Below are 22,707 nucleotides of genomic sequence, written 5' to 3' on the forward strand. Positions count from 1 at the left end.
GCCAGCTTCTTCTGCCCTATCTGTACAGGCCCAGGCCTGTCCCTGGGCTGTGTGGGGGAGTCAGGGAGCTGGGATCCGGCGGCTCATCCGGGAGGCAGGGAGAATCCGGAGGAGGTACTGGTGAGAAGGGCTGATAGGGAGTGGGGAGTGGGACTGGGCCGGCCAGCTGAAGGCTGAGGAGGGAGGGGGCCCACTGCCCTAGTACCAGGGCCACAGCCCCATGCCAGGTCATCCTAGCTGCCCATCCCCCCACTGACCCAGTTTCCCCGGCCATCTTTGGGTGCCTCTGGTGCGGGGCATTTGCCCTTCCTCTTCACCCTGGCTGTGGGGGCCAGAGAGCCTGACTGGCTCCTTCTCCAGTGGCCAGAGCTCAGGTCCCTTCCTGGAGGGCGTCAGGGCACACTGGAGCCTGTCTCCCTCTCATAGCCTGGAGCCGGGCACTCAGCATCTGCCCCACCATGGCGCCCTTTCTCCCCAGGGCCTCTCCCTTCCTTCCAGACTCCCACAGGTGTGCACACACCTCTATCTGTCCTGGCCCACCCCTGCCTATAAACACACATGCAGCGTATCTCCCCTGGCCAACTTCTTCCACCCCCACTGCGTTCCCAAAGTCTGGACAGTGGGATGCAGGTCCTCTCTGGCTCTGGTGACCTCACACCCCCCCACCCCCCCAGTGTGGGAGGAGGTGTGGGCAGCTACCCTGGCCTGAGCCTGCCTGGGGCTGTCATCCGCTGCTGCGTGGGGGATGCCCAAGGCCAGGCTGCAGCCTGTGGGACAAGAGGGGAGGAGCCGGAAGAGGGCTGTAAGGACATCGTGGGGAGAGGCCCCACAGGCTCACACTGGGAGCTGGGAATCCTGGACCTGCACCTGCCCGCCTGGGCCAGCTGGCTCTCCAGAAGGACCAGTAAGGTGCTCAAACCCTGGGGCGGCCCGGGGCTCTCTAGGGAGAGGATGTGGGTTTGTCATGGGGGGTGGAGGACAGCAGGAGGCACAGCCAGTGGGGTTGGTCCTGTTTGTGCTGAATGGAGAGGCTTGGCTTGAGGAGGCTGCTGCTCAACTTGGGGCCCATTCCAGGGCTGCCCCAGACTGGGTGGGGGGTGGGGGTACCAGCCTGTGTGTCTTCTGGGGCCAGGTGCTCCCGCCAGGCTCTGCTCATGGTACTGACTGTGGAGTCTGCTGTTTGGTGGGGACCCTGGGGAAGGGTCTGGGACCCCTTGTGTCGTCACACTTGTGTTTTCTGGGGTGCAGCTCCTCTGCTTAGGTCCTGCATGACCATGTGTCCACTCCTCCCTCAGCTGCCGTGTGTCAAGACTCCACTAGGAGCAAAGTGAGGTGCTGCCTTCAGGTGAGGGGGGCAGGGTGGGACCCGGGTAGGAAGTGCCACCCTCCGCCCCCCCGCCCCTTGGCCAGACTTGAAGCTTCTCCCTTTCAGTCAGCTTCCCTGGTTGCTCACCCCACCACACACACACACACACACACACACACACACACACACACACACACACGCACACATGCAGGAGCGTGCGCACACAGCCTGGAAAATGTGATGCGTGTGGCCTGCTGGTCCCAGGCCCCCATCCAACGCCAGCGGGCGCCTCTGAGGTTTGGGCTGGGTGCAGTGGGGGCGGCGGGCAGCGGGCAGTCCCTGACTGAGCCTCAGAGCAGCGGGCCTCCCTGCTGGGTCTGGGCCCTGGGATTCTATGCCCAGAGCTCCTCTACCTGTGGGCTTCCTGCAGTCCCACTCCCTACTTCCTGAGCTTGCATCTGAGCTCTGGGTGCCTTCCCAGGGCCAGGAGCCATTTTCCCTCCAGGCTCCCTCCTCTGCCCGCCTTCCACTGACAGTCAGGGCTGGGGGTGGGGGTAGGGGGAACCTGGGGGAGCAGCTGGAGATGGTGGAGGCTCCGTGTCATCTAGCCCAGGGCTCTGCAGTACCTGGCAGCCCGCTTGCTGGGGCGGGAGGGGCCTGGGAACTGGTGGGAGGTTTCGAGGAGACCAGCAAAAGCCCCGAGGCTGAGACCCACTGCTCAGAGGTCTTCCATTAAAGGGCACCTATGGGTGGGGGATTTGGTGAGGAGCAGGCAGGGGGTACTGCTTAGTGGCATCAGAGTTCCAGGTTCAAGTCCAGCTCCTCTCCTCACACCCTGTGAGCCAGGCCCTCCTCTCTCCCGAGGTGGGCTGCCTCCTGCGGCAATGACCTGGAGGTGACTGAGGTTCAAGGTGAGTTCCTGAGCCTCTGAAACAAGAGCCTGGAGCTGTACGGAGCCCCAGAGAGGGACTCGTCCGTCCACCCTGCACACAGGGACACGCCGACACGTACACACGCACGCACACGCACACGTGCACACGTGCTGTGTCTGTCTCACTCCTGCTCGCTTATGGGGCCGCAGCCTCTCCCAGGGTCAGGGAATAGGAAGCCTGTCGCCTCCACCCACGCACAGGGCCACCTCTCCTCCCTGGAAGTGGGGCAGAGGGTGGGAGGCAGAGGGAGGAGGTGGGCTTGTCTGCATTCTCAGTTACAGTGCTGTCCACCTTCTGGGCCCTGAGCCAGCCCCCGCACACCCCCACCCCCCTCACTGTGCCTTGCCAAGGCCTGGCAGGCGTGTGTGTCTGTGTAGGTGGGTGTGTGGGGGGACAGGCGGGGATCAGGGTCCCAGGGTGGAGAGCAAACCCCTTGCCCTTCCCTGCCAGCCTCCAGCTCTGGCCTTGCTACCCTTGCCCGCCCACCAGCCAGCAGGGCAAGGGGAGGGCTGGTGGGGCGGGGGTGTGTATGTGTGTGGGGAACTGACTCCTCCCCCTGCTTTCCAACCGTCCCTTGCAGACTCTGGGATGAGGCCCCCAGTCCTGCTCCCTGTCTTGCTCTGGCTCTGCGGTGTCGGAGCAGAGGTAAGGTGGGCACGGGCGGTGGGGGCAGGTCCGGCGGTTGGGACCCCTGCTCTCTCAGGCCTGCCCCAGGCCCATGCCTCTCCTCGGGGCCCCACAGCTGGCCTGCATTAGGCAGGAGCGGAGGCTGTTCCCTCCTACCAAGCCAGTGGAGCCAGACACCCGATTGCTGGCCTGCACAGGGGCTGTCCTCCCTCCATATGACCCTGTGGCCGTGGCTGCGGAGAGTCCGGCCAGAGGCAAACCTCTTGGGGTCCTACTCTGTGCCTCCCACCACCCCCCCCACCACCACCTGGGCTTCCATATCCATCTCCTCCCCTCCTCCTTCCCTCCTTCCACAGGAAGATGGATGCCCCTCCCTGGAAGGGCGCCCAGACAGGGAGAACAGAGGTGGGTGTCTGCAGTGGGGGTGGTGGGAGGTTGGGGACAGGATGCGGGGTCAATCTCTCCTGCAGACCCTGCCTCTGCTCAGGCCCTTCTTGGCCTGCCCTCCTCCTCCAAGCCAATGGAGTGATGGGAGACTGATGGCAGCCCCCCTTCCCTAGGACTCCCCCTGGAATTGAACATCAGCAGCCAGGGCGAGCCCACCAGCCTCTTTGTGAGCTGGGCAGCCCTCGAGTCAGGGGGGCCTGGCCACGCCCTCCACCTCACCCACCTGAGCCCCCTGGGTGTTCCTGAGGGACAGCCGCTTCAGGGCCACACCAACGCATCCAGCTTTGAGTTTCAGGGCCTGGTGCCCGGGGGTCGCTACCGGCTGGAGGTGACTGCCCTTGGACCGTGTGCGCAGAACGCTACCGCCACCCTCACTACCCGCACTGGTGCGTGGTCTGCGTGCGGGGCACTGGTGGGAGGTGGCTGCCCTGGAGGGCAGGCAGAAGGCAGGGTTGCCCAATGCAGACAGTGTCTAGGAGGGCCAGGCCAGGTCACGTGACCTATTTTGAAGCCCCGGAAGGCGAAGGTAACCCCCCTCGCCCTCTGACCCTGGTGGTTCGTTTGCCTCTGTTGCAGCCCCAATGGCGGTCCGAGACCTGCAGCTCCACAGCTCTGGGAGCCCGACCAGTCTGCAGGCCTTGTGGGGTGCTGCTCCCGGGGAACAGGATGGCTACTGGCTCTTGCTCTCCCACCCAGCATCCCAGACATTGGTACACAACATCTCCGTGTCCCCAGACACCCGGGCCTATAGCTTTGGAGACCTCACACCCGAGAGCCAGTATGTTCTAGAAGTTTCCACCTGGGCTGGCAGCCTCCAAGCAAAGACCAGCATCCACCAGTGGACAGGTGCAATGGGCGTGTGGCCAAGGCCCCAGTCGGTGATAAGGCTAGGGGGTAGGAGGGGGGCAGTGTGAGCCCAGAGGCTCACAGGCAGCTGTGGCCTGGCCTGGGCTCCCAGTGTTTGACTTTGCTCTCTTGGTCCCTTTCAGCCCCCTTGGCTCCAGGTCACCTGGAGCTGCGAGCCCTGGGCACTGGCATCCTGCAGGCCTTCTGGAACGGCTCAGAGGGGGCCGCCTGGCTCCATCTATTGCTCATGGACCTCCTGGAGGGCACCAATGTGAGCGCAGTCGTGGGGCAGGGGGTCTCCAACTACACCTTCCTGGACCTCTCTCCGGGCACCCCCTATCAACTGATGCTTACTGCTGCCATTGGCCCCCATCGGGCAGTGGGACCCAATGCCACGGAGTGGACCTGTGAGTACCCGTGAGGGGAGGTAGCGCTGGACCAAGTGGCCAGGATCCAACGGGTGGGATAGGGCCTCCTGTGGGGCACCACAGGGTCTGGGTGGCACTGTTCCCCATGGAGTTCCACATCCATCGCCTCCCTGTCTGGGAGGGAGGTGTGCCCCTCCAGTGGGCTGGTACAAGTGTCTGTCTGAGAAGATGATGCCGATGCTATGTGGCGTCTCATGCCCCTCATGTGGGTGGCAGTTGTTAGCTGTTGCCAAGCCCATTCCGACACACGAGTGCAGAGCACGCCTGCTCCGGGGAGGGTCTTCAAGGCTGTGACCCTGTCTTCTGGGTGCCACTCCTCTGAAGGACCCGCCCAGTTTTAGACTTGTAGTCTAGCGTATCAGCCAGGGGGGTCTCCATGCTAGTGGTGTCACCCCCATTCTACAGCCAAGGGTAGCTGGGCTGCACGAGGGGGGCAAGAGCCCCAGGTCACCTGCCTGCAGGTGACTGAGTGGATGGGAACCCTGCGGGACGCCTGCAGAGCCCGGCTGACTTCACACCGAGAAGCTCTGTTGACTGGCGGCTGTGTGGAGAGGAGGCAGTTTGTCCTGCTGCTCACGGGACTGGCTGCTGGGGGTGGGGGTGCTTTGGACAGACCACCTGTCTTCTCTGTGCTCCTTTTTATACCTGGAAAGGGGATGCGGCTAGTCGTGCGAGCAGCATGTGTGGCCTCAGGCAGATCATTTCTCCTACTATTGCCCGCAGTCAGGTGGATGGATGCCAGTTGCCACCCGGAGATTGGCCTCAGGTGGCTGCTGGCGTCTGAGTGGACCGAGGTCCCGGGCTTGTAGGGAGAGGCTGGCCCAGATCGAGGTGAGCTTGTCTCACTCTGTGTAGACCAGTGGTTCTCAACCTGTGGGTCACGACCCCTTTGGGGGTCGAACAACCCTTTCCCAGGAGTCGCCTAAGACTATTGGAAAACACATATATATTTCACAATATATAATTACATATTGTTTTGTGATGAATCACTATGCTTTTGTTATGTTTAATTATGTTCAATTTGTAACAATGAAAATACATCCTGCCTATCAGATATTTACATTATGATTCATAACAGTAGCAAAATGACAGTGATGGAGTGGGCACGACAACCATTGTATAGTTGGGCTCACCACACCATGGGCCGCTGTATTACAGGGTCACGGCGTTAGGAAGGCGGAGAACTAGCGATGTAGACCTTTCTGCACACATCTGCCTCTTTCCCCTCAGATCCCTCTACCCCACTGGAGCTGGTGTTGACTCCTCTGCCCCCAGAGCTCAGGGCAAGTTGGAAGGCTGGGCCTGGGGCCCGGGATGGCTACCTGCTGAGGTTAAGTGGGCCGGTGGAGAGAAACACCACTCTGGGCCCTGGAGACCTCAATGTCACATTCCCAGGACCCCTGCCTGCTGGACACTATGCTCTGGAGCTGAAGGTTTGGGCCGGGCCCTATGACGCCTGGGCCCAGGCCAGTGCCTGGCTGGATGGTGAGTCCGGGCTGGGTGCACCAGTGGGCGTCTGTACCCAGAGGCGGTGGGTTCTCACTTGCTGGGGTCTGCGTCTTCTCCAGATGCTGCTGCCCAGCCCAGCCCAGACCATGGTGCCACCCTGCAGCTGGATGAGCTGGAGGCAACCAGGGAGGCGGGGAGGCGGGCACTGCTCTATGCCAGCGGTGACCCAGGCCTCCTTGGAAATATCTCCGTGCCATCCGGTGCCACCCAGATCACCTTCTGTGGGCTCATGCCCGGTGCCCATTACCGGGTGGATATTGCCTCGCCTCGGGGAGTCATCACCCAGAGCCTCAAAGGCCACACCAGTGAGTGCCAGCCACCATCCCTGGGCCCTGGACTGTGGGGCTGAGCCTGGGAGAGGGGGGTCTGGGTGGCGGAGGGGCTCCCAAGAGCTGGGCAGGGGCATCACAAGACCACAGACACTGGCCAAACCACCCCCTCTCTTCAGGGCCACTGGCCCCACAGTTGCTGAAAGTTACCAGCAGGGACAGCCCCTCTGAGCTGACCATCAGTTGGGCCCCAGCACCAGGGCAGCGGGATGGCTACATGATCGCCTGGCATCAGGAGGGCACCCAGAGGTCACCGGGCAGACCTGCCAGCATGGGCCCAGACACTTCCAGCTGGACTTTGCGTGCCTTGGTGCCTGGCTCCTGCTACGTGGTGTCTGTATGGGCCTGGGCTGGGAACCTCAACTCCAGCATCCAGCGGACCCGAGCCTGTGCTGGTGAGCTCCTGTCTGCAGCCCCTGGGGAGGCAGCCCTGGGCGGGTGGGGGGAGGGTGGCTGCTTTGCTGTTTGCCCTTCGGTGGGCTACCATCTCGAGCACAAGGCCTTTCATGAGTGTGTTTGCAAACACTTTCACTTCTTATCATCTGGTCACCATCCCCCCACCTATCCACCTCCACCCACCATCCACTGCCCCTCTCACCCACCCATGCAGCCACCCACTTACCTGTCTGCCCACTCACCACCCATCCACCCACCCATTCATACATCTTCCCACTCACCCACCAACCTATCAGTCTGCTTGCTTGCCCTCCCACCTACCTATCCATCCATGCGTCCATGCAACCCTCAACATCCACCTGCCCTCACCATTCATCCATCAGCCCACTTACTCATCCATCTACCTGCTCACTCACCCGACTCTCCATCCATCTCTCCATCCACCCATCCACGCGTCTATCTCCCCAACAAGTATTTAATGATTGCCTACCATTTTCTCAGAGTGAGGGTAACTCCGAGACTAAAATTGACAAACAGGACAGTCTAGAAATGATGACTGACAAGCCAACAGCTGGTTTATATGCAAGTTATGTTCATTATTTTCAGTGGCATATTATCATGCCAAGTTGATGTTTTCCAGAAATATGCAGTGTCTATTCATTTGAACTATGTGAAACTGCCTTAAAAGCAGTTTTGTTTTGTTTTTTAGGTTACGGTGGTCAGGTATCAGATACAGGGGCTTTTATGGGTTCGTCCTAATCTTTCACAGAAGGGGTGCCTGCCTGGGAGGCAGGGAGGGCTTCCCCGAGGAGGAGTGGAAAGGGCTTGGGAAGGTCAGGAGGAGCAGCTTCAGACTAAGGCCGCAGTGGGAGGGAAGGCCACTGCAGGGACGTGAGGCGGAGACCGGGCTCCCCCAACCCCCACCCCACCACAGGGCACAACTGCAGGGAGACAGAGAGCAGGGCGCAGTGTGACTCTCTGCAGAGGCAGGTGTGAGCCTTTTCCTGGCCGCCTGCAGAGGACCTGGGGCTTGGGAGTGGACGTCAGGGCTTGTCTTTACGAGGTGGCCCTGGGAAAGGGCTGGAGTCCTGCGAGGACATTTGGAAGCTTGTTTGGAGACTGAGGGAGATGACAGGGAAAGCCGGGGATTCCAGCTATGGATTCGGTTTTTTTCCCTTATCTTTGTAGTCCCCGCTCCTCCTACCAGCTTGAGATTGGCCCTTGTCCACCAGCCTCCCACCCTGACGGTGTCCTGGAGCCCCCCACCAGGGCTCAGGGATGGCTTCCACCTGCGGCTTTACCGCCTGGCGCCCCTGGCTCTGGAAGCTGAGGAGACGCTAGCTCCAGACTCTCAGAACTTCTCCAGGTCCTCGGCGGCCCCAGGCACCGAGTTCCTGGTGCAGCTGGCCACCGTGCGGGGTCCAGATGAGAGCAGCTCTGTCAACGCCACAGGCTGGACGCGTGAGTGTGCTCCCGGCCACCCTCCGCCCCACTCACTCCGTTCTGGTTCCCAGGGTGCTGCGGGCCCCCTGAGCCTCCCTGTGATTTGGGAGCAGGCAATGGGGCCTAGTTGCTCAGGTCCCAAGTCCCAGGAGACTCCATGGCCCTCACCAGAAATCCCCGGGCCCTTCTGATATTCCAGAGGGTGGCAGAATCCTGGGCTTGGCTCGCTGGTAGCAGACCTTTTCACGTGGTGAAAGGGTGGGGTTGGGTGGGACGGGGCCCTGAGTGCTGGGGTTGAGACAAGCACATGACTTAACTCGAGTGCCACCCAGACTAACTCTGCTTCTGCGGGGCGAGCGGTGAGGAGGGCCACTGATGAATACACAGTGGGCAGCCGGCAATCCCAGCGGCTTTGGTGCCTGCTGGGCTGCAGGACTCGGGGGTCTCTGACTCCCCATCAGGTCTGGGATGCGGGGAAGAAGGGGGGGACAGTCAGGGATTTGGTGTCTAGTGTCCCTCTCCCCACCGCTTGCAGCTCCCCTTGCCCCGCCTGTGGTCAACGTGACCAGTGAAGGCCCCACCCAGCTCCGGGCGTCCTGGGCCCATGCTCCTGGGGGCCGGGACAGCTACCAGGTGACTCTGTACCAGGCGGGTGTCTGGGTGGGCAGCAGCACCATGGGCCCGGAGATGGACAGCACCAGCTTTCTGGCCTTGACCCCGGGTACTAAGTACGAGGTGGAGGTGGTCTCCAAGGCTGGGCCCCTGCAGGCCATGGCAGCCAACGTCTCCGGCTGGACCTGTAAGTAGGGGTGAGACAGGCTGCTTCCCCAACCCCTGGGCTCTCCCCCTCCATGGCACCTTCATCCCCCCTCCCACCCCCGCCAAGGGCTTTGGGCGGCGTGCCTGGCCTCTGACCATCCTGACCTCTCCCCTTCACTCCACAGCCCCGCTCTTGCCCAATGAGCTGTTGGTCTCCATGCAGGCCGGCAGTGCCGTGGTCAACCTGGCCTGGGCCAGCAGCACCCTGGGGCAGGGGCAGTGCCACGCCCAGCTCTCAGAGGCTGGGCACCTCTCCTGGGAGGAGCCCCTGGTGCTCGGCCAAGCCCACCTCATCCTGAGGGGCCTCACACCTGGCCGCAACCTCTCCCTGTCCGTGCTGTGCCAGGCGGGCCCGCTCCAGGCCTCCACTCACTCCGTGGTATTACCTGTTGGTATGTTGGCATCTGCCGGGGAAGACGGGGGTGCCCTGAGAAACAGGCCCCCATCCAGTCGGCGGCACTGGCTACTCTGTTCCTCCCCCTTGGGTGGGTGATGAAGCCACCTGCCACAGGGCAGGGACATCCAAAGGAGAAGGTGCTTCCCTGCCCGGGTGCCCAGACCCCCCCTTTGTGGGCACACATGCCAGGGAGACCCTGGTCCAGGTCCCTTCCTAGGTGGGGATGTTGCATCTGACCCCCACCCACAGCAGAGACCTGGACTCCCACAGAGCCTGGCCCAGTGGAGGACGTGCAGTGCCAGCCTGAGGCCACCCGCCTGACCCTCAACTGGACGGTGCCCCCTGGTGACGTGGGCACCTGCCTTGTGGTGGCAGAGCAGCTGACAGCAGGAGGGCAAGCTCGCCTCATCTTTCGTGCCAACACCTCTGGGGATGCAGTGCAGCTGAGCGGCCTGGTGCCTGGCACTTCCTACCGCCTAAGCCTCACCACGCTGGCTCACAACGGGCTGTGGAGCCGGGCAGTCACCGTGGTGTGCGCCACCTCTGCTGAAGGTAGGTAGGCATTTTCCAGTGCCCCGGGGACACCACCTCTGTCCCCTCAGGCCCCTTCCAGCACTGCCCACCTGGAGTTCTCATGCTCCCGGTCCCCAACCTTGTCCTCTGTCCTGATCTGGAGATGGTGACTCCTGTGTGGCAGGAGGAACTGAGCACCCAGGAGGGCAAGAGCATGTCAGGGCCAGGGCAAGGCAGGGTGCTTTGCTACCAGGGTCCCAGCTCCCTCCCACAGGCCCAAGTGTATTCCAAACAAAGCTGCCAGGAGCAGAGGCTGCAGACAGGCCTCTCACTCATACCTGTCTGTCTCTCAAGGGGATCTGCCTGGCCAGTTAATTCCTGGCAGAGAGGTTGGCTCAGAAGGCGATGAGGACAGGTTTGTGGATGCCCAAGGCATCCTGGAGACCCTTCTTCTCACAGGACGCAGATTAGCCGTCGTGGCTTTGTATGAAGATGTGTTCAGGACACTGCACATGGCGTCAGCGAGAAGAAAAACAAAAGCCAGGAAATTTGTCCCAGGGAATTTTATGTTCTTCTCCATCACAACGGTGCACCTGCTCATGCTGGGAGGAAAACAAGGGCGAGAATTCCCAATGAGAATGTCAGTGGGGCACTTCACCCCACCCTCCCTCGGGCCTTAGTCTTGTCCCTTCAGAAGTCGCTCTGTCCCCCAAATGCAAGCCCACCGCCATCGAGCCCACTCTGACTCTCAGTGACCGAGTAGGGCAGGGTAGCGCTGCCCCAGGGCTGCTGAGACTGTGACTCTGCCAGGAGCCCTTGACACACAGTGCGTGGTTGCACGCTGGACCGCAGTCTGCAGGGTCCCAGCTCCTCGGGAGCAACACGGGGCTCTCTACTCCCATGAAAAGGTACAGTTTCAGAAACTCACACGGGCTGCTCTAGCCTGCCGTTGAGTGCATGCGTCTATAGTCTATGAGTCGGCATTGACTCGATGGAAGACGTGACTTTAAAAAGAAACAAACTCTTTACGGGAGTAGAAAGCCTTGTCTTTTCTCCTGCAGAGCGGCTGGTGGTTTTGAACTGCCGACCTTGGGGTTATCAACTTAATGCACAGCCACTCCGTCACCAGTACTCCTGGCATTTTAAAGGCGCACAGCCTGAGTCCCTGGAGGACACCCAGGCTGCCATTGTGACGTGGTGTCAGTCAAAGGGCACCGACGTCTTTGAGGGAAAGGCCAAACAGGAGGCAGCTCAGGCCTGAGATGTTCACAGCCTCAGATGGAGACCTGCCAGTAGTCCTGCTGACAAAGGGCTTCTGTGACTCGGTAGCAGTACTACTTGACTTGCCCTCCCCTATGGAACAGACCGTTGCCATGTCAATGCTGCGTCCGCGTCCAGTTCAGTGACGTCAGCTGTGCTCGTCTTGTGGAATCACTATCCCCTCCCCACGCATTCCATCGCCCTCACTGGAAGCTGAGGGACCCCATGCTATGCAGCCCCGCTGTTCCCCAAGCTGTCAAACCCTGGTCACCCCAAAGGAGCTTTGATCCCTGTACCCCTGTCTTCCTAGATATAGAAGTGGATGCCGTGCTGGGAAGCCTAGGAACTGCCACCCCCGATTCGATTTTATCCACCGGCCACTCGCAGAGGGCCTACTGTGTGCTCGCCCCTGTGCCAAGCTCCAGGGAAACACAGGCTGGCCCCTCCCTCAGAAGGCGGGGCTTGGGCACCTAATGAGGTCTCTGTTCTCCTCCACTCTCTCTCCAGTCTGGCAGCCCCCAGAGTTAGCCGAGGCACCCGAGCTGGAGCCTGAGATGGGGATGGGTGTGGTGATCCCAAGAGGCATGTTTGGTGACAGTGACGGGCTGATCCAGTGGTATGGCGTCATTGCTACCACCAACATGTCACGTGAGTGCTGGCCCTTGGAACGGGTGAGTGGGGACCAGGCTGCTACCTGGTCTGGGGTAGGAGAGGGGGCCCAGGGACTGAAGACCGGCTTCCATCGTGGGTGGCATGAGCATGGAGCCCCCTCCATGTTTGCTCTGGTGGATGTAGCACTTGCTGGGCTGTGTAGGGGGGAGTGTGTCAGAGACACAGGCCCACCTTGCTGCAGCTGGGGGAGAGAGAGGCCTGGCCCTCTGCTGACCCTGTCTGTCTCCCCCTACCCCCTTTCCCAGTGGTCCAGCCGCCCCGGGAAGCCATCAACTGCACGTGGTATGACCACTACTATGGGGGGCAGGAGTCTTACCTGGCCGTCCTGCTCCCCAACCCCTTCTACCCGGGGCCCTGGGCTGTGCCGGCATCCTGGTTGGTGCCCATCGGTACAGAAGACTGTGACCAGTCCCAGGAGATCTGTAACGGGCAGCTCAAGACAGGTGCCCTGTATAGGTGAGGGCTACGGCTGGAGGCAGGCAGCATGAGCAGCGGTTGTAGGTTTTAATAGGTTGCTTATGACTCTCTTCTAAAGAGCTGGACTAACTTACAATAAAGAGCAGAGTAATTTTGATTGGGCATCTTGGTGGGCAGGACAAAAAGGAGAACACTTCAGAAAGGGGGAGCGGGGGCTCTTTTTCAGCTGGTATGAGCCAATGCAGCGACGCTCGGCCACCTATTTCTAGGGTGTCCTTGTATGCTTGCTCTCAGCACTGGGCAGGGGGAACGCTGGGGGAGTCTTGGTCTTGGGGTCCGGGTAGCTCAATATCCAGCCTCTAAAGAGAGGCAGGAAGCTCTGCTGTGTGTCTGCTGCTCATTGCCTCCTGGGAGCTGCGGCCTCCTTCGCCTGCCCAACAAGGACCGTCTCTCTGCCCAGGTTCAGCGTTGCCGCCTTTTCTAGGTCCAGGCCGCCCGAGCCCATCATCTCCTTCTCAGCCTTCTCAGGTAGGGCGGGCACCTGGCAGGGCCCCGCAGGGGGAGAGGAGTGTGGGGACTCCTCTTCTGAGGATTCCTCCCACCAGGAGCTGGAGGGACTAAGGTTAAACTCCAGGAGGGACGTGTTGCCCAGCAGAGCTGAGAGGCCCAGAAGCCTGTGATGACGATGCTCTTGGCTTCCGGGTCAGGCTGGTGGGAGGCAGAGACAGAGTCCTCGGTGAGGCTCTTTGCCAAGGTCTGGGATCACCTTATGTCCCTCACAGCGGGGTGCCCCGGCCATCCAGGTTCTCAAAGAGCACGACCCACTACAAATACACGGCCAGCCATAGCTGGGGATATGCATTTAGCATTGTCTAGGAACCCTTGTGGCACTGTGGTTACACTTTGGACTGCTAACCACAAGGTCAGCAGTTCAACACCTTCAGTGGCTCCTCGGGAGAAAGAGGAGACTTTTAATTCCAGTCAAGGGTGACAGTCTGGGAAACCCACAGGGGGCAGTTCTACCCTGTCCTGCAGGGTCACCAGGAGCCGGCATCACCACTATGATGGTGAGTTTGTCTTTAGAGTAGCCACATTGAAAAAAAGTTAATGAAACATTCGAAATTGATTTTGAAAGCATATTTCATGTAAACCAAGCTATTGAAGTCATTAGGATCCCTGGTGGCATAGTTGACGACATACTCACCGGCTGACTATAACCTCAGCGGTTCAAACCCCCCAGCCGCGCCAAGGGAGAAAGAAGAGGCTTCCTGCTCTCATCCAGAGTTACACTCTCAGAAACCCACAGGGTTTCTTAGGTCTTAGATGAGTCGTCTTATCCTTTTACTTTTAAGCCAATAATATCTTGCGCATTCTTTTTTCTCCTTAAATATCTAACATTTGGGTAAGCATGAGCCTGCTACCCGTAGATTGGCAGTTCAAATGCACCAGTCCATCCTTGACAGAAAGATGAGGCTTGTCTGCTGCTGTAAAGACTGACCAAGCTTGGGAAGCCCTACCTATAGGGACGCTTTAGGTTGGAAGTGACTTGGTGGTGTGTGTGTGTGTGTGTGTGTGTGTGTGTGTGTGTGTGTTAAGTGTCAATAGATCAACACTGTGAGCACACCTCAGTTTGGATTGGTCACATACCAGGTGCTCAGTGGCCGTGGCGGGCTAGAGGCTGCAGAGTTCTTGAACAGGGGGCTTGTTAGCTGCAGGTCAGCCAGCGTGACCCCCGGTGCCCCGCGTGTGACACATGCAGAGCTGAACTGCTCTGCAGGCCCTTTCAGGAGCAGGTCCCCAGGCGCCTCTACAAGGGTCCAACCCACCAACCTTTTGGCTAGCTGCGGCACGCTCATCGGTGCCTGCCTCTCAGGACTCCTTGTTGTCGGCTGGCCCCTGCCTCCGACTTGAGGGAGGGCTTGCTGGGGGTTCTCAGTGCCTGCCCAGCATGTCCCACGCACCCCCACCCCACCCCCATAGCCATCTCGGCCCTTAGCATGGCCGCTGGGACTCCTGGGGAAGAGGTCACTGTCCATTCTGCCCCAAGGGTCCCACACCCTGGGGAGGATGGTGTGCAGTGGCAGGGTGGGGATAAGGCTGCCATGCTCCTGTGTCCTTGCCCCCTCCAGAGCCCCGGGCCAGTGTTTCAAGGGCAGCGGTGCCCCTCCCTGTGGTGGTGGGCATCACAACGAGCTGTATCCTCACGGTCTGTGCCGTGCTGGGGCTGCTGAACTGGCTGCGAGTGAGAGGGCAGAGGTGAGTGGGAGACCTGGCTGGGGCCCTGCAGGAGACTTGGGGGCCAGGGAGTGGGCAATGCCCCAAGGGCTGCCTTCCACTCCCCTCCTCTCCCTATGCAGGGCCAAAAAGAATCAGTTTTCCCAAGAGCTGACCATGTATAACCTGAGGTGAGTACTGCTCGGGGGTGCTGGCGAGAGGCTGATCTTGGGGGGACCCAGGCGACACTGCGAAGCCCTCCTGCCTGCTCTTCCTCCTTAGCCACCTTTGGGGAGGGGTCTCCTCCAGGCCCATTCTGCCTCCTTCTCTACCTCCATCCCAGATTGACCACTGTCTTCTATTTGTCCATCTGTGTCGTGCTCTCTCTCCTCTGTGAGGCCTGTTGTCTGCCCCTGGGTGATGTCCTGTTCCAGACCCCATGGGGTGGGGGTGGGAGGCTCCTCTACCACTCCGATGCAGACCCAGGGCCCCAGCGGTCCCTTCTTACCGGTGGCCCTCTTGCGGAGCTGAACTTGCTAGACCTGCATGTAGACCCCCAGCCAGGGCCTGGTGCCTGGGTCCTGTGTTCTCACTCCAGCCCTACTCCCCACTCCTCCCAGACGGACCCACCGGCCAGTCCCCATGCAGAGCTTCCAGCAGAGCTATGAGGCCAAGAGTGCACGTGCTCACCAGGCTTTTTTCCAGGAATTTGAGGTGAGGCACTAGGCCCCTGTGCTGTCACCCTGCCATGTCCAGAGGGGGGGAGGGGCCTGCTCCAGCCACCACTGCCTGCCCCCATCTCTGCAGGAGCTGAAGGAGGTGGGCAGGGAACAGCCCAGACTAGAGGCCGAACACCCAGCTAATGCCACCAAGAACCGCTACCCACATGTGCTGCCCTGTGAGCTAGGGGCAGGAGAGGGGCATGTGCAGAGGGCAGGGCTTGGCATGGGGGTGGGGCTGGTGCCAGGCACTGAGGGCACCACCTTCACCCTATGCAGATGACCACTCTCGGGTCAGGCTGATCCAGCTGGAGGGAGAGCCCCACTCTGACTACATCAATGCCAACTTCATCCCAGTAAGGGCTGCTGCAGTGCCTGTGGACGCATTGGCTCTGGAGGAAGGCCGGGGTGGGCACATTCCTGCCCAAGCTCTAGGAGGACGTGCGTGGTGGTGGGAGGGGGGTCACCGCTCAGGTTCCTTCGGTCCACCCAGCAGAGTGTAGAGACACTGGGGCTCAGCTGCTATCCGAAAGGTCGGTGGTTTGAGTCTACCTATAGGCACCTCAGCAGACAGGCCTGGCGATCTGCTTCTGAACAGCTGTGGAGCACAGCTCTGTGCTGACACACATGGGATTGCCGCGAGCCTGTCGACTGACGAGCACCCAGCCTGTATGTGTATGTCAGGCCCTGTCACGGGCTGCAGGAGGCTGGGCTGGCTTTGAGGTTTCCCTCAGCCCAGGGGAGGACACGTGGTGTGCGTGCGACAGTGCTGTAATACGGGAACCAGCCTGGGGTTCAGGGCACAGGGAAGGAGAGGCAGTTGGCGCACCCCCAAAAGCAGGGGTTTCTGGAAAGAATAGCACATGATCTGTCAGGTCTTGAAGGATGGACACACTGTGGATGTGTGGGAACGAGACAGGTGGGAGGGACATTCCGGCTGTAGAAAGAACCTTAATGGACACCTGCCCGCACCAGCCAGGAACCCCAGGGGCTGTTGGGCTTGAGGCTTTGGGTTTTGTTTGGTGGCCATGGGGAGCCACGCAGAGGTTTGAGCATGGGAGAACACAGAGCTTGGCTTCTGGAAGGTCCCTCTGGGGTGGGCGAGGAGGGTGGGCTGGGAGACTCCTTGGGCCCATTTGTTTTTTTTCTGTTTCACATACGATAGCCCTTAGGGGAGGTGGTGGTGGTATCTCTGAAGGACCCTCCCCCTCCATGTTTGCTTACTCGCTGCACACACATGTTCACATGCTTGTACACATATCGGCGTGCCCAGCGAGTCCTTACTCCTGGAGGCCACACGGTGGGAGGGGGTGGATGTACCTCAGGGTGCTTGGGAGGGCCCAGGGGACCCAGGGCTCACTGGTTAACACGTTCCTGTCCTCTGCCCCCACACGCCAGGGTTACACCCACCCGCAGGAATTCATTGCCACCCAGGGGCCCCTCAAGAGAACCCTGGAGGACTTCTGGCGGCTGGTGTGGGAGCAGCAGGTCCACACCATCGTCATGCTGACCGTGGGCATGGAGAATGGGAGGGTGAGCACATTGTCAGGGCCCGGGCGGCCAGTAGGGGCGCACGTCTCCCTGGCAGGACTACCTGCGGTGAGGCCGGCCAGGTGGAGGCTGGTCCCACTCCACCCACCCCCACCCCCGCTGTCATCAGCATTGGGAGGCAGTGGGGTGTGAGAAGTGAGAAGCTGGCTCTATCGCCAAGCACCCCTGCTGCTTCTTGTGTCTGCTGGTTCTTGTCGGGAGAGGAGGCCTGGAGAGGATGGGGCATACTCAGGGCGGCATGGAGGGGAGGAGTCTTGGGCACCCTCGCCTTCACCGAGCCAGGTGGATGGGTCTCCGTGGCCCTCCTGAGACAGAGTGGTGACCATGGGGAGTGTTTGTCCTCCAGCCACTAGATTAGGGCCTCTCTGTTTTACTAAGGAGCCTGGGGCTCAGTCAGAGCCCCCCAGGCCGTAGGAGAGGTCTGGGGTTCTGGTGCTTGAGTTTGGAGTTCATGACAGAGAAGAATGTCTGGCCAGGTAGCAGGGACCAGAAAGCTGGTGGTGGTGGGGGGGGGGGTGTTGGGGCTGGTGCTCAGCCTCTGCCCTGCCCACTGTCTGGGCCCAGGTGCTGTGTGAGCATTACTGGCCAGCTGACTCCACCCCCATCACTCTGGGCCACATCACCATCCACCTCCTGGTGGAAGAGCCGGAGGACGAGTGGACCAAACGCGAGTTCCAGCTGCAGCATGTGCGTGTCCCAGGGAGGCGAGCGGGGTGAGGGGCGGGGTGCCATAGCACTGAGAACCTCAAGAAGGGTGCCTCATCTCCTGGGTCCCCAGAACAACCTTCCCGAGGACCCCAGGCACACAGCACTGCCCAGGGATCCGGCTCCCTTGGGCAGCTGGGGTTGGGAGCGTGAACGAGGCACAGAGCAGGTGAAGGGGGTGGCCAAAGCAGCCCAGGAGTCCAGGGTAGCAGGGGCAAGACAGGAGGGTCCTGCCCTCGAGGCCTCAGAACAGGCCTCCCTTCACCCCACCACCCCGGTACCCCACTGCTTCTCCAGTGGGGCCTCCTGGGGCAGGAGCCTGGGGCCAGAATCACCCATCTGCCTGGGCACCCTCGTGATAGAAGAAGACCCAGGGACTTGGAGCCACCCTGGTAGAGAGGAGAGGGAAACCAGACACCCCCCTAGGGGAGCATCAGTGGGTGCTTTCTGGGCTGGGGACAGTGGGCTTCCTGACCCCCCTGCTTCCTGAATGCAGGCATCTGAGCACCACCAGCGGAGGGTGAAGCAGCTGCAGTTCACCACCTGGCCTGACCACAGCATCCCCGAGGCCCCCAGCTCTCTGCTCACCTTTGTGGAGCTGGTTCGGGAGCAGGCCCGGGCCACCCAGGGCTTTGGGCCCACCCTGGTGCACTGCAGGTGAGTCAGGTGGGAGGCCTGTTGCCTGGGCTTGGGCTGGAGGTGGCAGGGATGGAGCCTTCGGGGGACACCGGTAGCCCTGTCCCCGTTCAGTTTCCCGGGCCTTGTTCCCGCAGCGCGGGAGTGGGCCGGACGGGCACCTTCGTGGCCCTGATGAGGCTGCTGCAGCAGCTAGAGCAGGAGCGGATGGTGGACGTGTTCAACGCTGTGTATGCGCTCCGGCTGCACCGGCCCCTCATGATCCAAACCCCGGTGAGAGCCACAGCAGCTGGGCGGGGCAGCCGGAACCCAGGAGGCTGCTGTGGTGGTGGGGGGAGGGGCTGTAAGAGAACCAGGCAAAGAGCTCATGGGGGAGGGATCACACACAGAGGACCCTGAGGTGGGGGTCGCACAGGTCACCACTTCATGCTGACATCGGTTCCCTTTCTGTAGAAGGTGAGGTGGAGCAGGTCCCCACGGGCTCTGACATTGTAGAACAGCAGCGGGAGGGTCCCCAGGTGTCCTCCGCCCACCCCAACCCCCTACTGGCTTGTGGGGGTTGAGGCTGGGGGCCGAGGCTGGGGGCCGTCAAGCCTCTCTGCTTCCTTAGTGGCTACCCTGTCCCCCTGCCAGAGCCAGTACATCTTCCTGCACAGTTGCCTCCTGAACAAGATTCTGGAAGGACCCTCGGACACCTCAGAGTAAGACATCCCCCTCTTGGGCCCTCGTGGGAGGGGGCGTGGCTACCCTGTGCCCCAACACAGACTCCACTCCTGTCCACCTCCCCACTGTAGGCCTGAGAAGACCAGGAGCGGGAGCTGGGGAAGCTGGGCTGCCTTTTCCCCTCTGCACCCCTCACCCAGGTGCAGGCCCATCTCCATAAAGAATTTCACACAGGCCTGCATCACAAGGGCGGCCAACGCCAACGCTGGCTTCTTGAAGGAGTACGAGGTACGCTTCGGGACAGAGGACAGCTTTCCCCTGCCAGGCTGCCACTTCCATGGCCTCTGCCTAGCCTCCAAGGAGCCCTGTCCGCATAGTGGTTACAATGGAATTGCGAGAGCCACAAGGCCAGTAGTTAGAAGCCACTGGCTGCTCCGCAGGAGCAAGACGGGTCTTCCTACTCCCGTGAAGTGTTACAGTCTCGGAAACGCACAGGGGCAGTTCTACCCTGCCCTACAGGATGGCTGTGAGTGGGCACCCCCTCGACGGCAATGAGGGTGGTCCTTTTTTGGCCCAGCCTCCATGCCCCTCTCCAATGCAGCTCCTGCTCCAGGCCATCAAGGAAGAGGCTAGCTCTCCGACACCCCCTCCTGGCTGTGAGCAGCGCCGCAGCGTCTCCTGTGAGTGCCATCCGCGGTGCTTGGGGTGTGGAGGGCAGGCGCGGGCCAGGGGCATCTGGTGCAGCCTCCCTGTCTTCCCACAGATGACCGCTCTGAAGAGCATTTTCCAACTCTGGCAGAGAGCTCCCCTGACGAGATGCCGGAAGCTTGGCTCTTTCCCGTGAGAGGAGGCTGCCTTTTTGTTTCTCCTCGCCCACCCCATGGGACTGACCCTGTCTGGGGCTGGGGTTACCAAGGGGCTTCAAGCTGTGGGCAGGGAACGGCCACAGGCTCTGGAGCCAACGAGCTGTGCCCCGCAGGGTGGGCCTTCTGGCCGAGACCACGTGGTGCTGACGGGCCCCGCGGGCCCGGAGGAGCTCTGGGAGCTGGTGTGGGAGCACGGGGCCCATGTGCTGGTCTCCCTGTGCCCGCCCGACGCACAGAAGCAGGTGAGGGGGCTCGAGGGGAGGAGAAGGGACAGGATGGGAGGCTTAGGGGTCCAGGGTGGAGTGCTGGAGCCAACTCGGGACCCCCACTCCCGGCCCCCAGGAATTCTGGCCAACGGAGAAGCGCCCCATTGTGACGGCTGTGGTGACGGTGCACTGGGTAGCGGATAGCAGCACCCTGGGCTGGCCCTGCACCCTACTCAGAGTCACACACGTAGGTACTGGGCTGAGGGAGTGGGGAGACTGGGCTGCCCCTGTGTCCCAGGCACTGATGCTGACGGGGCTTTGCCTGCAGGGGGAGAGCAGGAAGGAGCGGCAGGTGCAGCAAATGCAGTTTCCGTCCTGGCAGCCTGGGTGTGAGCTGCCCTTCACCACCCTGCTCCCCTTCCTGGCCGCCGTGGATGAGTGCTGCTCCCAGGGCAAGAGCAGGAAGCAGGGGACGCTGCTGAGCCACTCCAGGTGCCAGGGGCATGGGCAAAGGGTGCCAGCACCCTTCCCTCTCTGAGCTGGGCTTGGATTGTGGGTCAAAGGGTACAACCTCCCCGGCCTCACAGGGCTGTTGGAGAAACAGACCCAGTCCTCCCTGCCGGGGCCCAGGCTGACCACCAAAGGGGCTCCCACCTGCCTGGACACCCCACCCCGCCTGGTCCAAAGCGGCTCGCTGACTCTGGGCCATTGCAGCAAAGGCGTGGCCCAGCTGGGCCCTTTCCTGGCCATGGAGCGGTTGCTGCAGCAGGCGGCAGCTGAGTGCATCGTGGACGTCTTTAACGTGGCCCTGCGGCAGTCACAGGCCTGCAGCCTTATGACGCCAACGCTGGTGAGAGGCCGGAGGGTACAGCTGAGGGAGGGAGGGTGGGGACCTGGGCAAGGTCGAGTTTCAGCTCCAGGACGCCTCTTGGCCACGTGGTTTAGTGGCCGCCAGGTGGCGCTGTGGGCCACTCTATGCCCCAGATGAGGTAGAACCCTGGGCCTCCAGGGAAGCGATTGTGGGTTTGGGACGTCGGGGTTAGGCTTCTCACACTGCCTTCTCATGCTGCCTCCACCCCGACCCCAGGAGCAGTATATCTACCTCTACAACTGTCTGAACCGTGCTCTGGGGGACAAGCTTCCTTGAGTCAGCACCGGTCACCGCACAGCTGAGGAGCAGATTGAGGGTCCCCTGCTGGGCAGTGCGGACCATGCATGCCCAGCGGCACCCACTTCTCCCAGAGGGCCCCAGGCTGGAAAGGGCAGAGTGGGGAATAAAGACACGTGGACAAGCGTGAAGTCGAGTGTGTTCTGTCCCTTATCCTCCCAAGGAGGAAAGAAAGGGCCTCGAAGACTTGATGACATGGGCTCAATACAAGGATCATGGAACCTGGGGACCTGGCTGACCAGCTGACTGCAGCCTGCCTGCTGTTGCACCCCACCCCCCACCAGGGCCCCTATCCACTTTCCTCCATTTCCCCAGGCCCCGCAGACGTTAGCCTCGCCACCTCAGGCATCCTATGGTGCCAAGCCATAGTCTCCCTGATTGAGGCTGCCACTGCCTGGCTGCCACTCCCTGCCTGCCGCCAACCCCACCTCCCAGTCCTGCCACCTGACTCCCTTGCCGCCTCTGATTCTAGGCACAGTCCTTCCCAGTGGCCACCCCCAGCCAGGGCCTGCTACTTCTCCCGGGAGGGAGCACTAGGAAGAGCAGGAGTCAAGGCTCACTGCTCCCCATTGCTCAGGCAAGGTTGCTCCCTCACCCTCCTCCTCCAAGCCACGGGAGAGTCCAGCAAGGGTGGGGAAGGGTACAGCCTGCAGGAGCAAAAGGTCTGTGAGTGAGGTCCTGGGGGGACACAGTTTATCCCCCACACTTTAGGGCTTTGCCACAAACCAGCTGACATGATGGTGGATGGCCTCCTGGTCAGACAGCAGGTTCTGTCCCCAGGGACACATCTGGCCAGAGCAGGAGAGGGAGGAAACTCGCACTGGCCCTTAGCTCACACTTCCCAGGGCCTGATTGGAGAAGGGGACAGGGAGGGCTTTCCATTCAAACAGCAGCTTTTCCTGATTGGGTTCAGGCTCAGAGCCCCCCACCTTGCCCCACCCAAATCTGAATGCCGGCCTCATCTTCATACACCATATTCATCAGAGTGGGGTCATCCCCACAATGACCTTCCAGTGGATAGGCTGGAGACTTATCTCTGAACCGTCCAAGTGGACATGCTGACTGGGTCCCATCAGCCTGACCCACACAGTGTAGCAGCAAGCATGTGGGCAGGGGGGAAGCCAAGGAGCTGAGTGGGAGCAGAAAGACAGGTGGAGCTGAGAGGGAAATAAAGGGCCCAGGACAGGAAGTGGGTTTGAAGCCAGCAGAGAAGCAGCATCTGCCACAGGCCAGGGAGGTTCCTATGGGCAGGTCTCTCTGGGGCCCCAGGAGGCTCATTCCACCTTCAGAGCATCTCTGGCTGTTTGCTTCCCCACCCCGCCATCCCCACCCCATGTCCTGGGACCTTAGGACAATGGGGCTGGCAAGAATGGCCTGGCAGTGTGGGCTGAAAGGAAGTCTGATTGCCTCTGGGGTCCCAGGCTTCTGGTGTCCCCTCTGGCTGGATCAGGGGAAGGGAAGGCAAAGGTGGGAGGAGGGAAACCCACCGCGGGGGCTGCCCTGGCTCTGCACCGGAACTGGGCTCAGACCACTCAGAATGAGAGGCAAAGGAAGGCAGGAGGCTACCTGAAGGCAGTACAGTCTGGTCTGAGGACTGAAGCCCCCAAGGCCCTGGGGCTGGCTGCCTTGCACCAGGCT

General features: G+C 61.2%; 1 protein-coding gene across 1 annotated transcript; it reads left to right on the forward strand.

Annotated features, from left to right (window-relative positions):
- Positions 1-262: 262 nt before the first annotated feature.
- LOC142437318 (receptor-type tyrosine-protein phosphatase V-like) lies at positions 263-21,168 on the forward strand. The gene is made up of 35 exons (XM_075540531.1): positions 263-909; positions 1,296-1,345; positions 2,819-2,883; positions 3,222-3,270; positions 3,426-3,698; positions 3,889-4,158; positions 4,302-4,565; positions 5,817-6,071; positions 6,155-6,400; positions 6,544-6,819; positions 8,009-8,281; positions 8,799-9,062; positions 9,208-9,474; positions 9,750-10,031; positions 11,760-11,900; positions 12,170-12,380; positions 12,802-12,869; positions 14,471-14,597; positions 14,699-14,746; positions 15,176-15,269; positions 15,363-15,453; positions 15,554-15,630; positions 16,673-16,807; positions 17,390-17,512; positions 18,027-18,187; positions 18,304-18,439; positions 18,800-18,867; positions 18,961-19,117; positions 19,431-19,509; positions 19,593-19,669; positions 19,809-19,937; positions 20,038-20,148; positions 20,230-20,393; positions 20,616-20,751; positions 20,989-21,168. Exons 3-35 carry the CDS (start codon positions 2,827-2,829, stop codon positions 21,046-21,048), a joined length of 5,169 nt encoding a protein of 1,722 aa, XP_075396646.1. The 5' UTR covers positions 263-909; positions 1,296-1,345; positions 2,819-2,826; the 3' UTR covers positions 21,049-21,168.
- Positions 21,169-22,707: the final 1,539 nt, after the last annotated feature.

This window comes from Tenrec ecaudatus, chromosome 1 (genome assembly GCF_050624435.1).
Source record: "Tenrec ecaudatus isolate mTenEca1 chromosome 1, mTenEca1.hap1, whole genome shotgun sequence".
Taxonomy (NCBI): domain Eukaryota; kingdom Metazoa; phylum Chordata; class Mammalia; order Afrosoricida; family Tenrecidae; genus Tenrec; species Tenrec ecaudatus.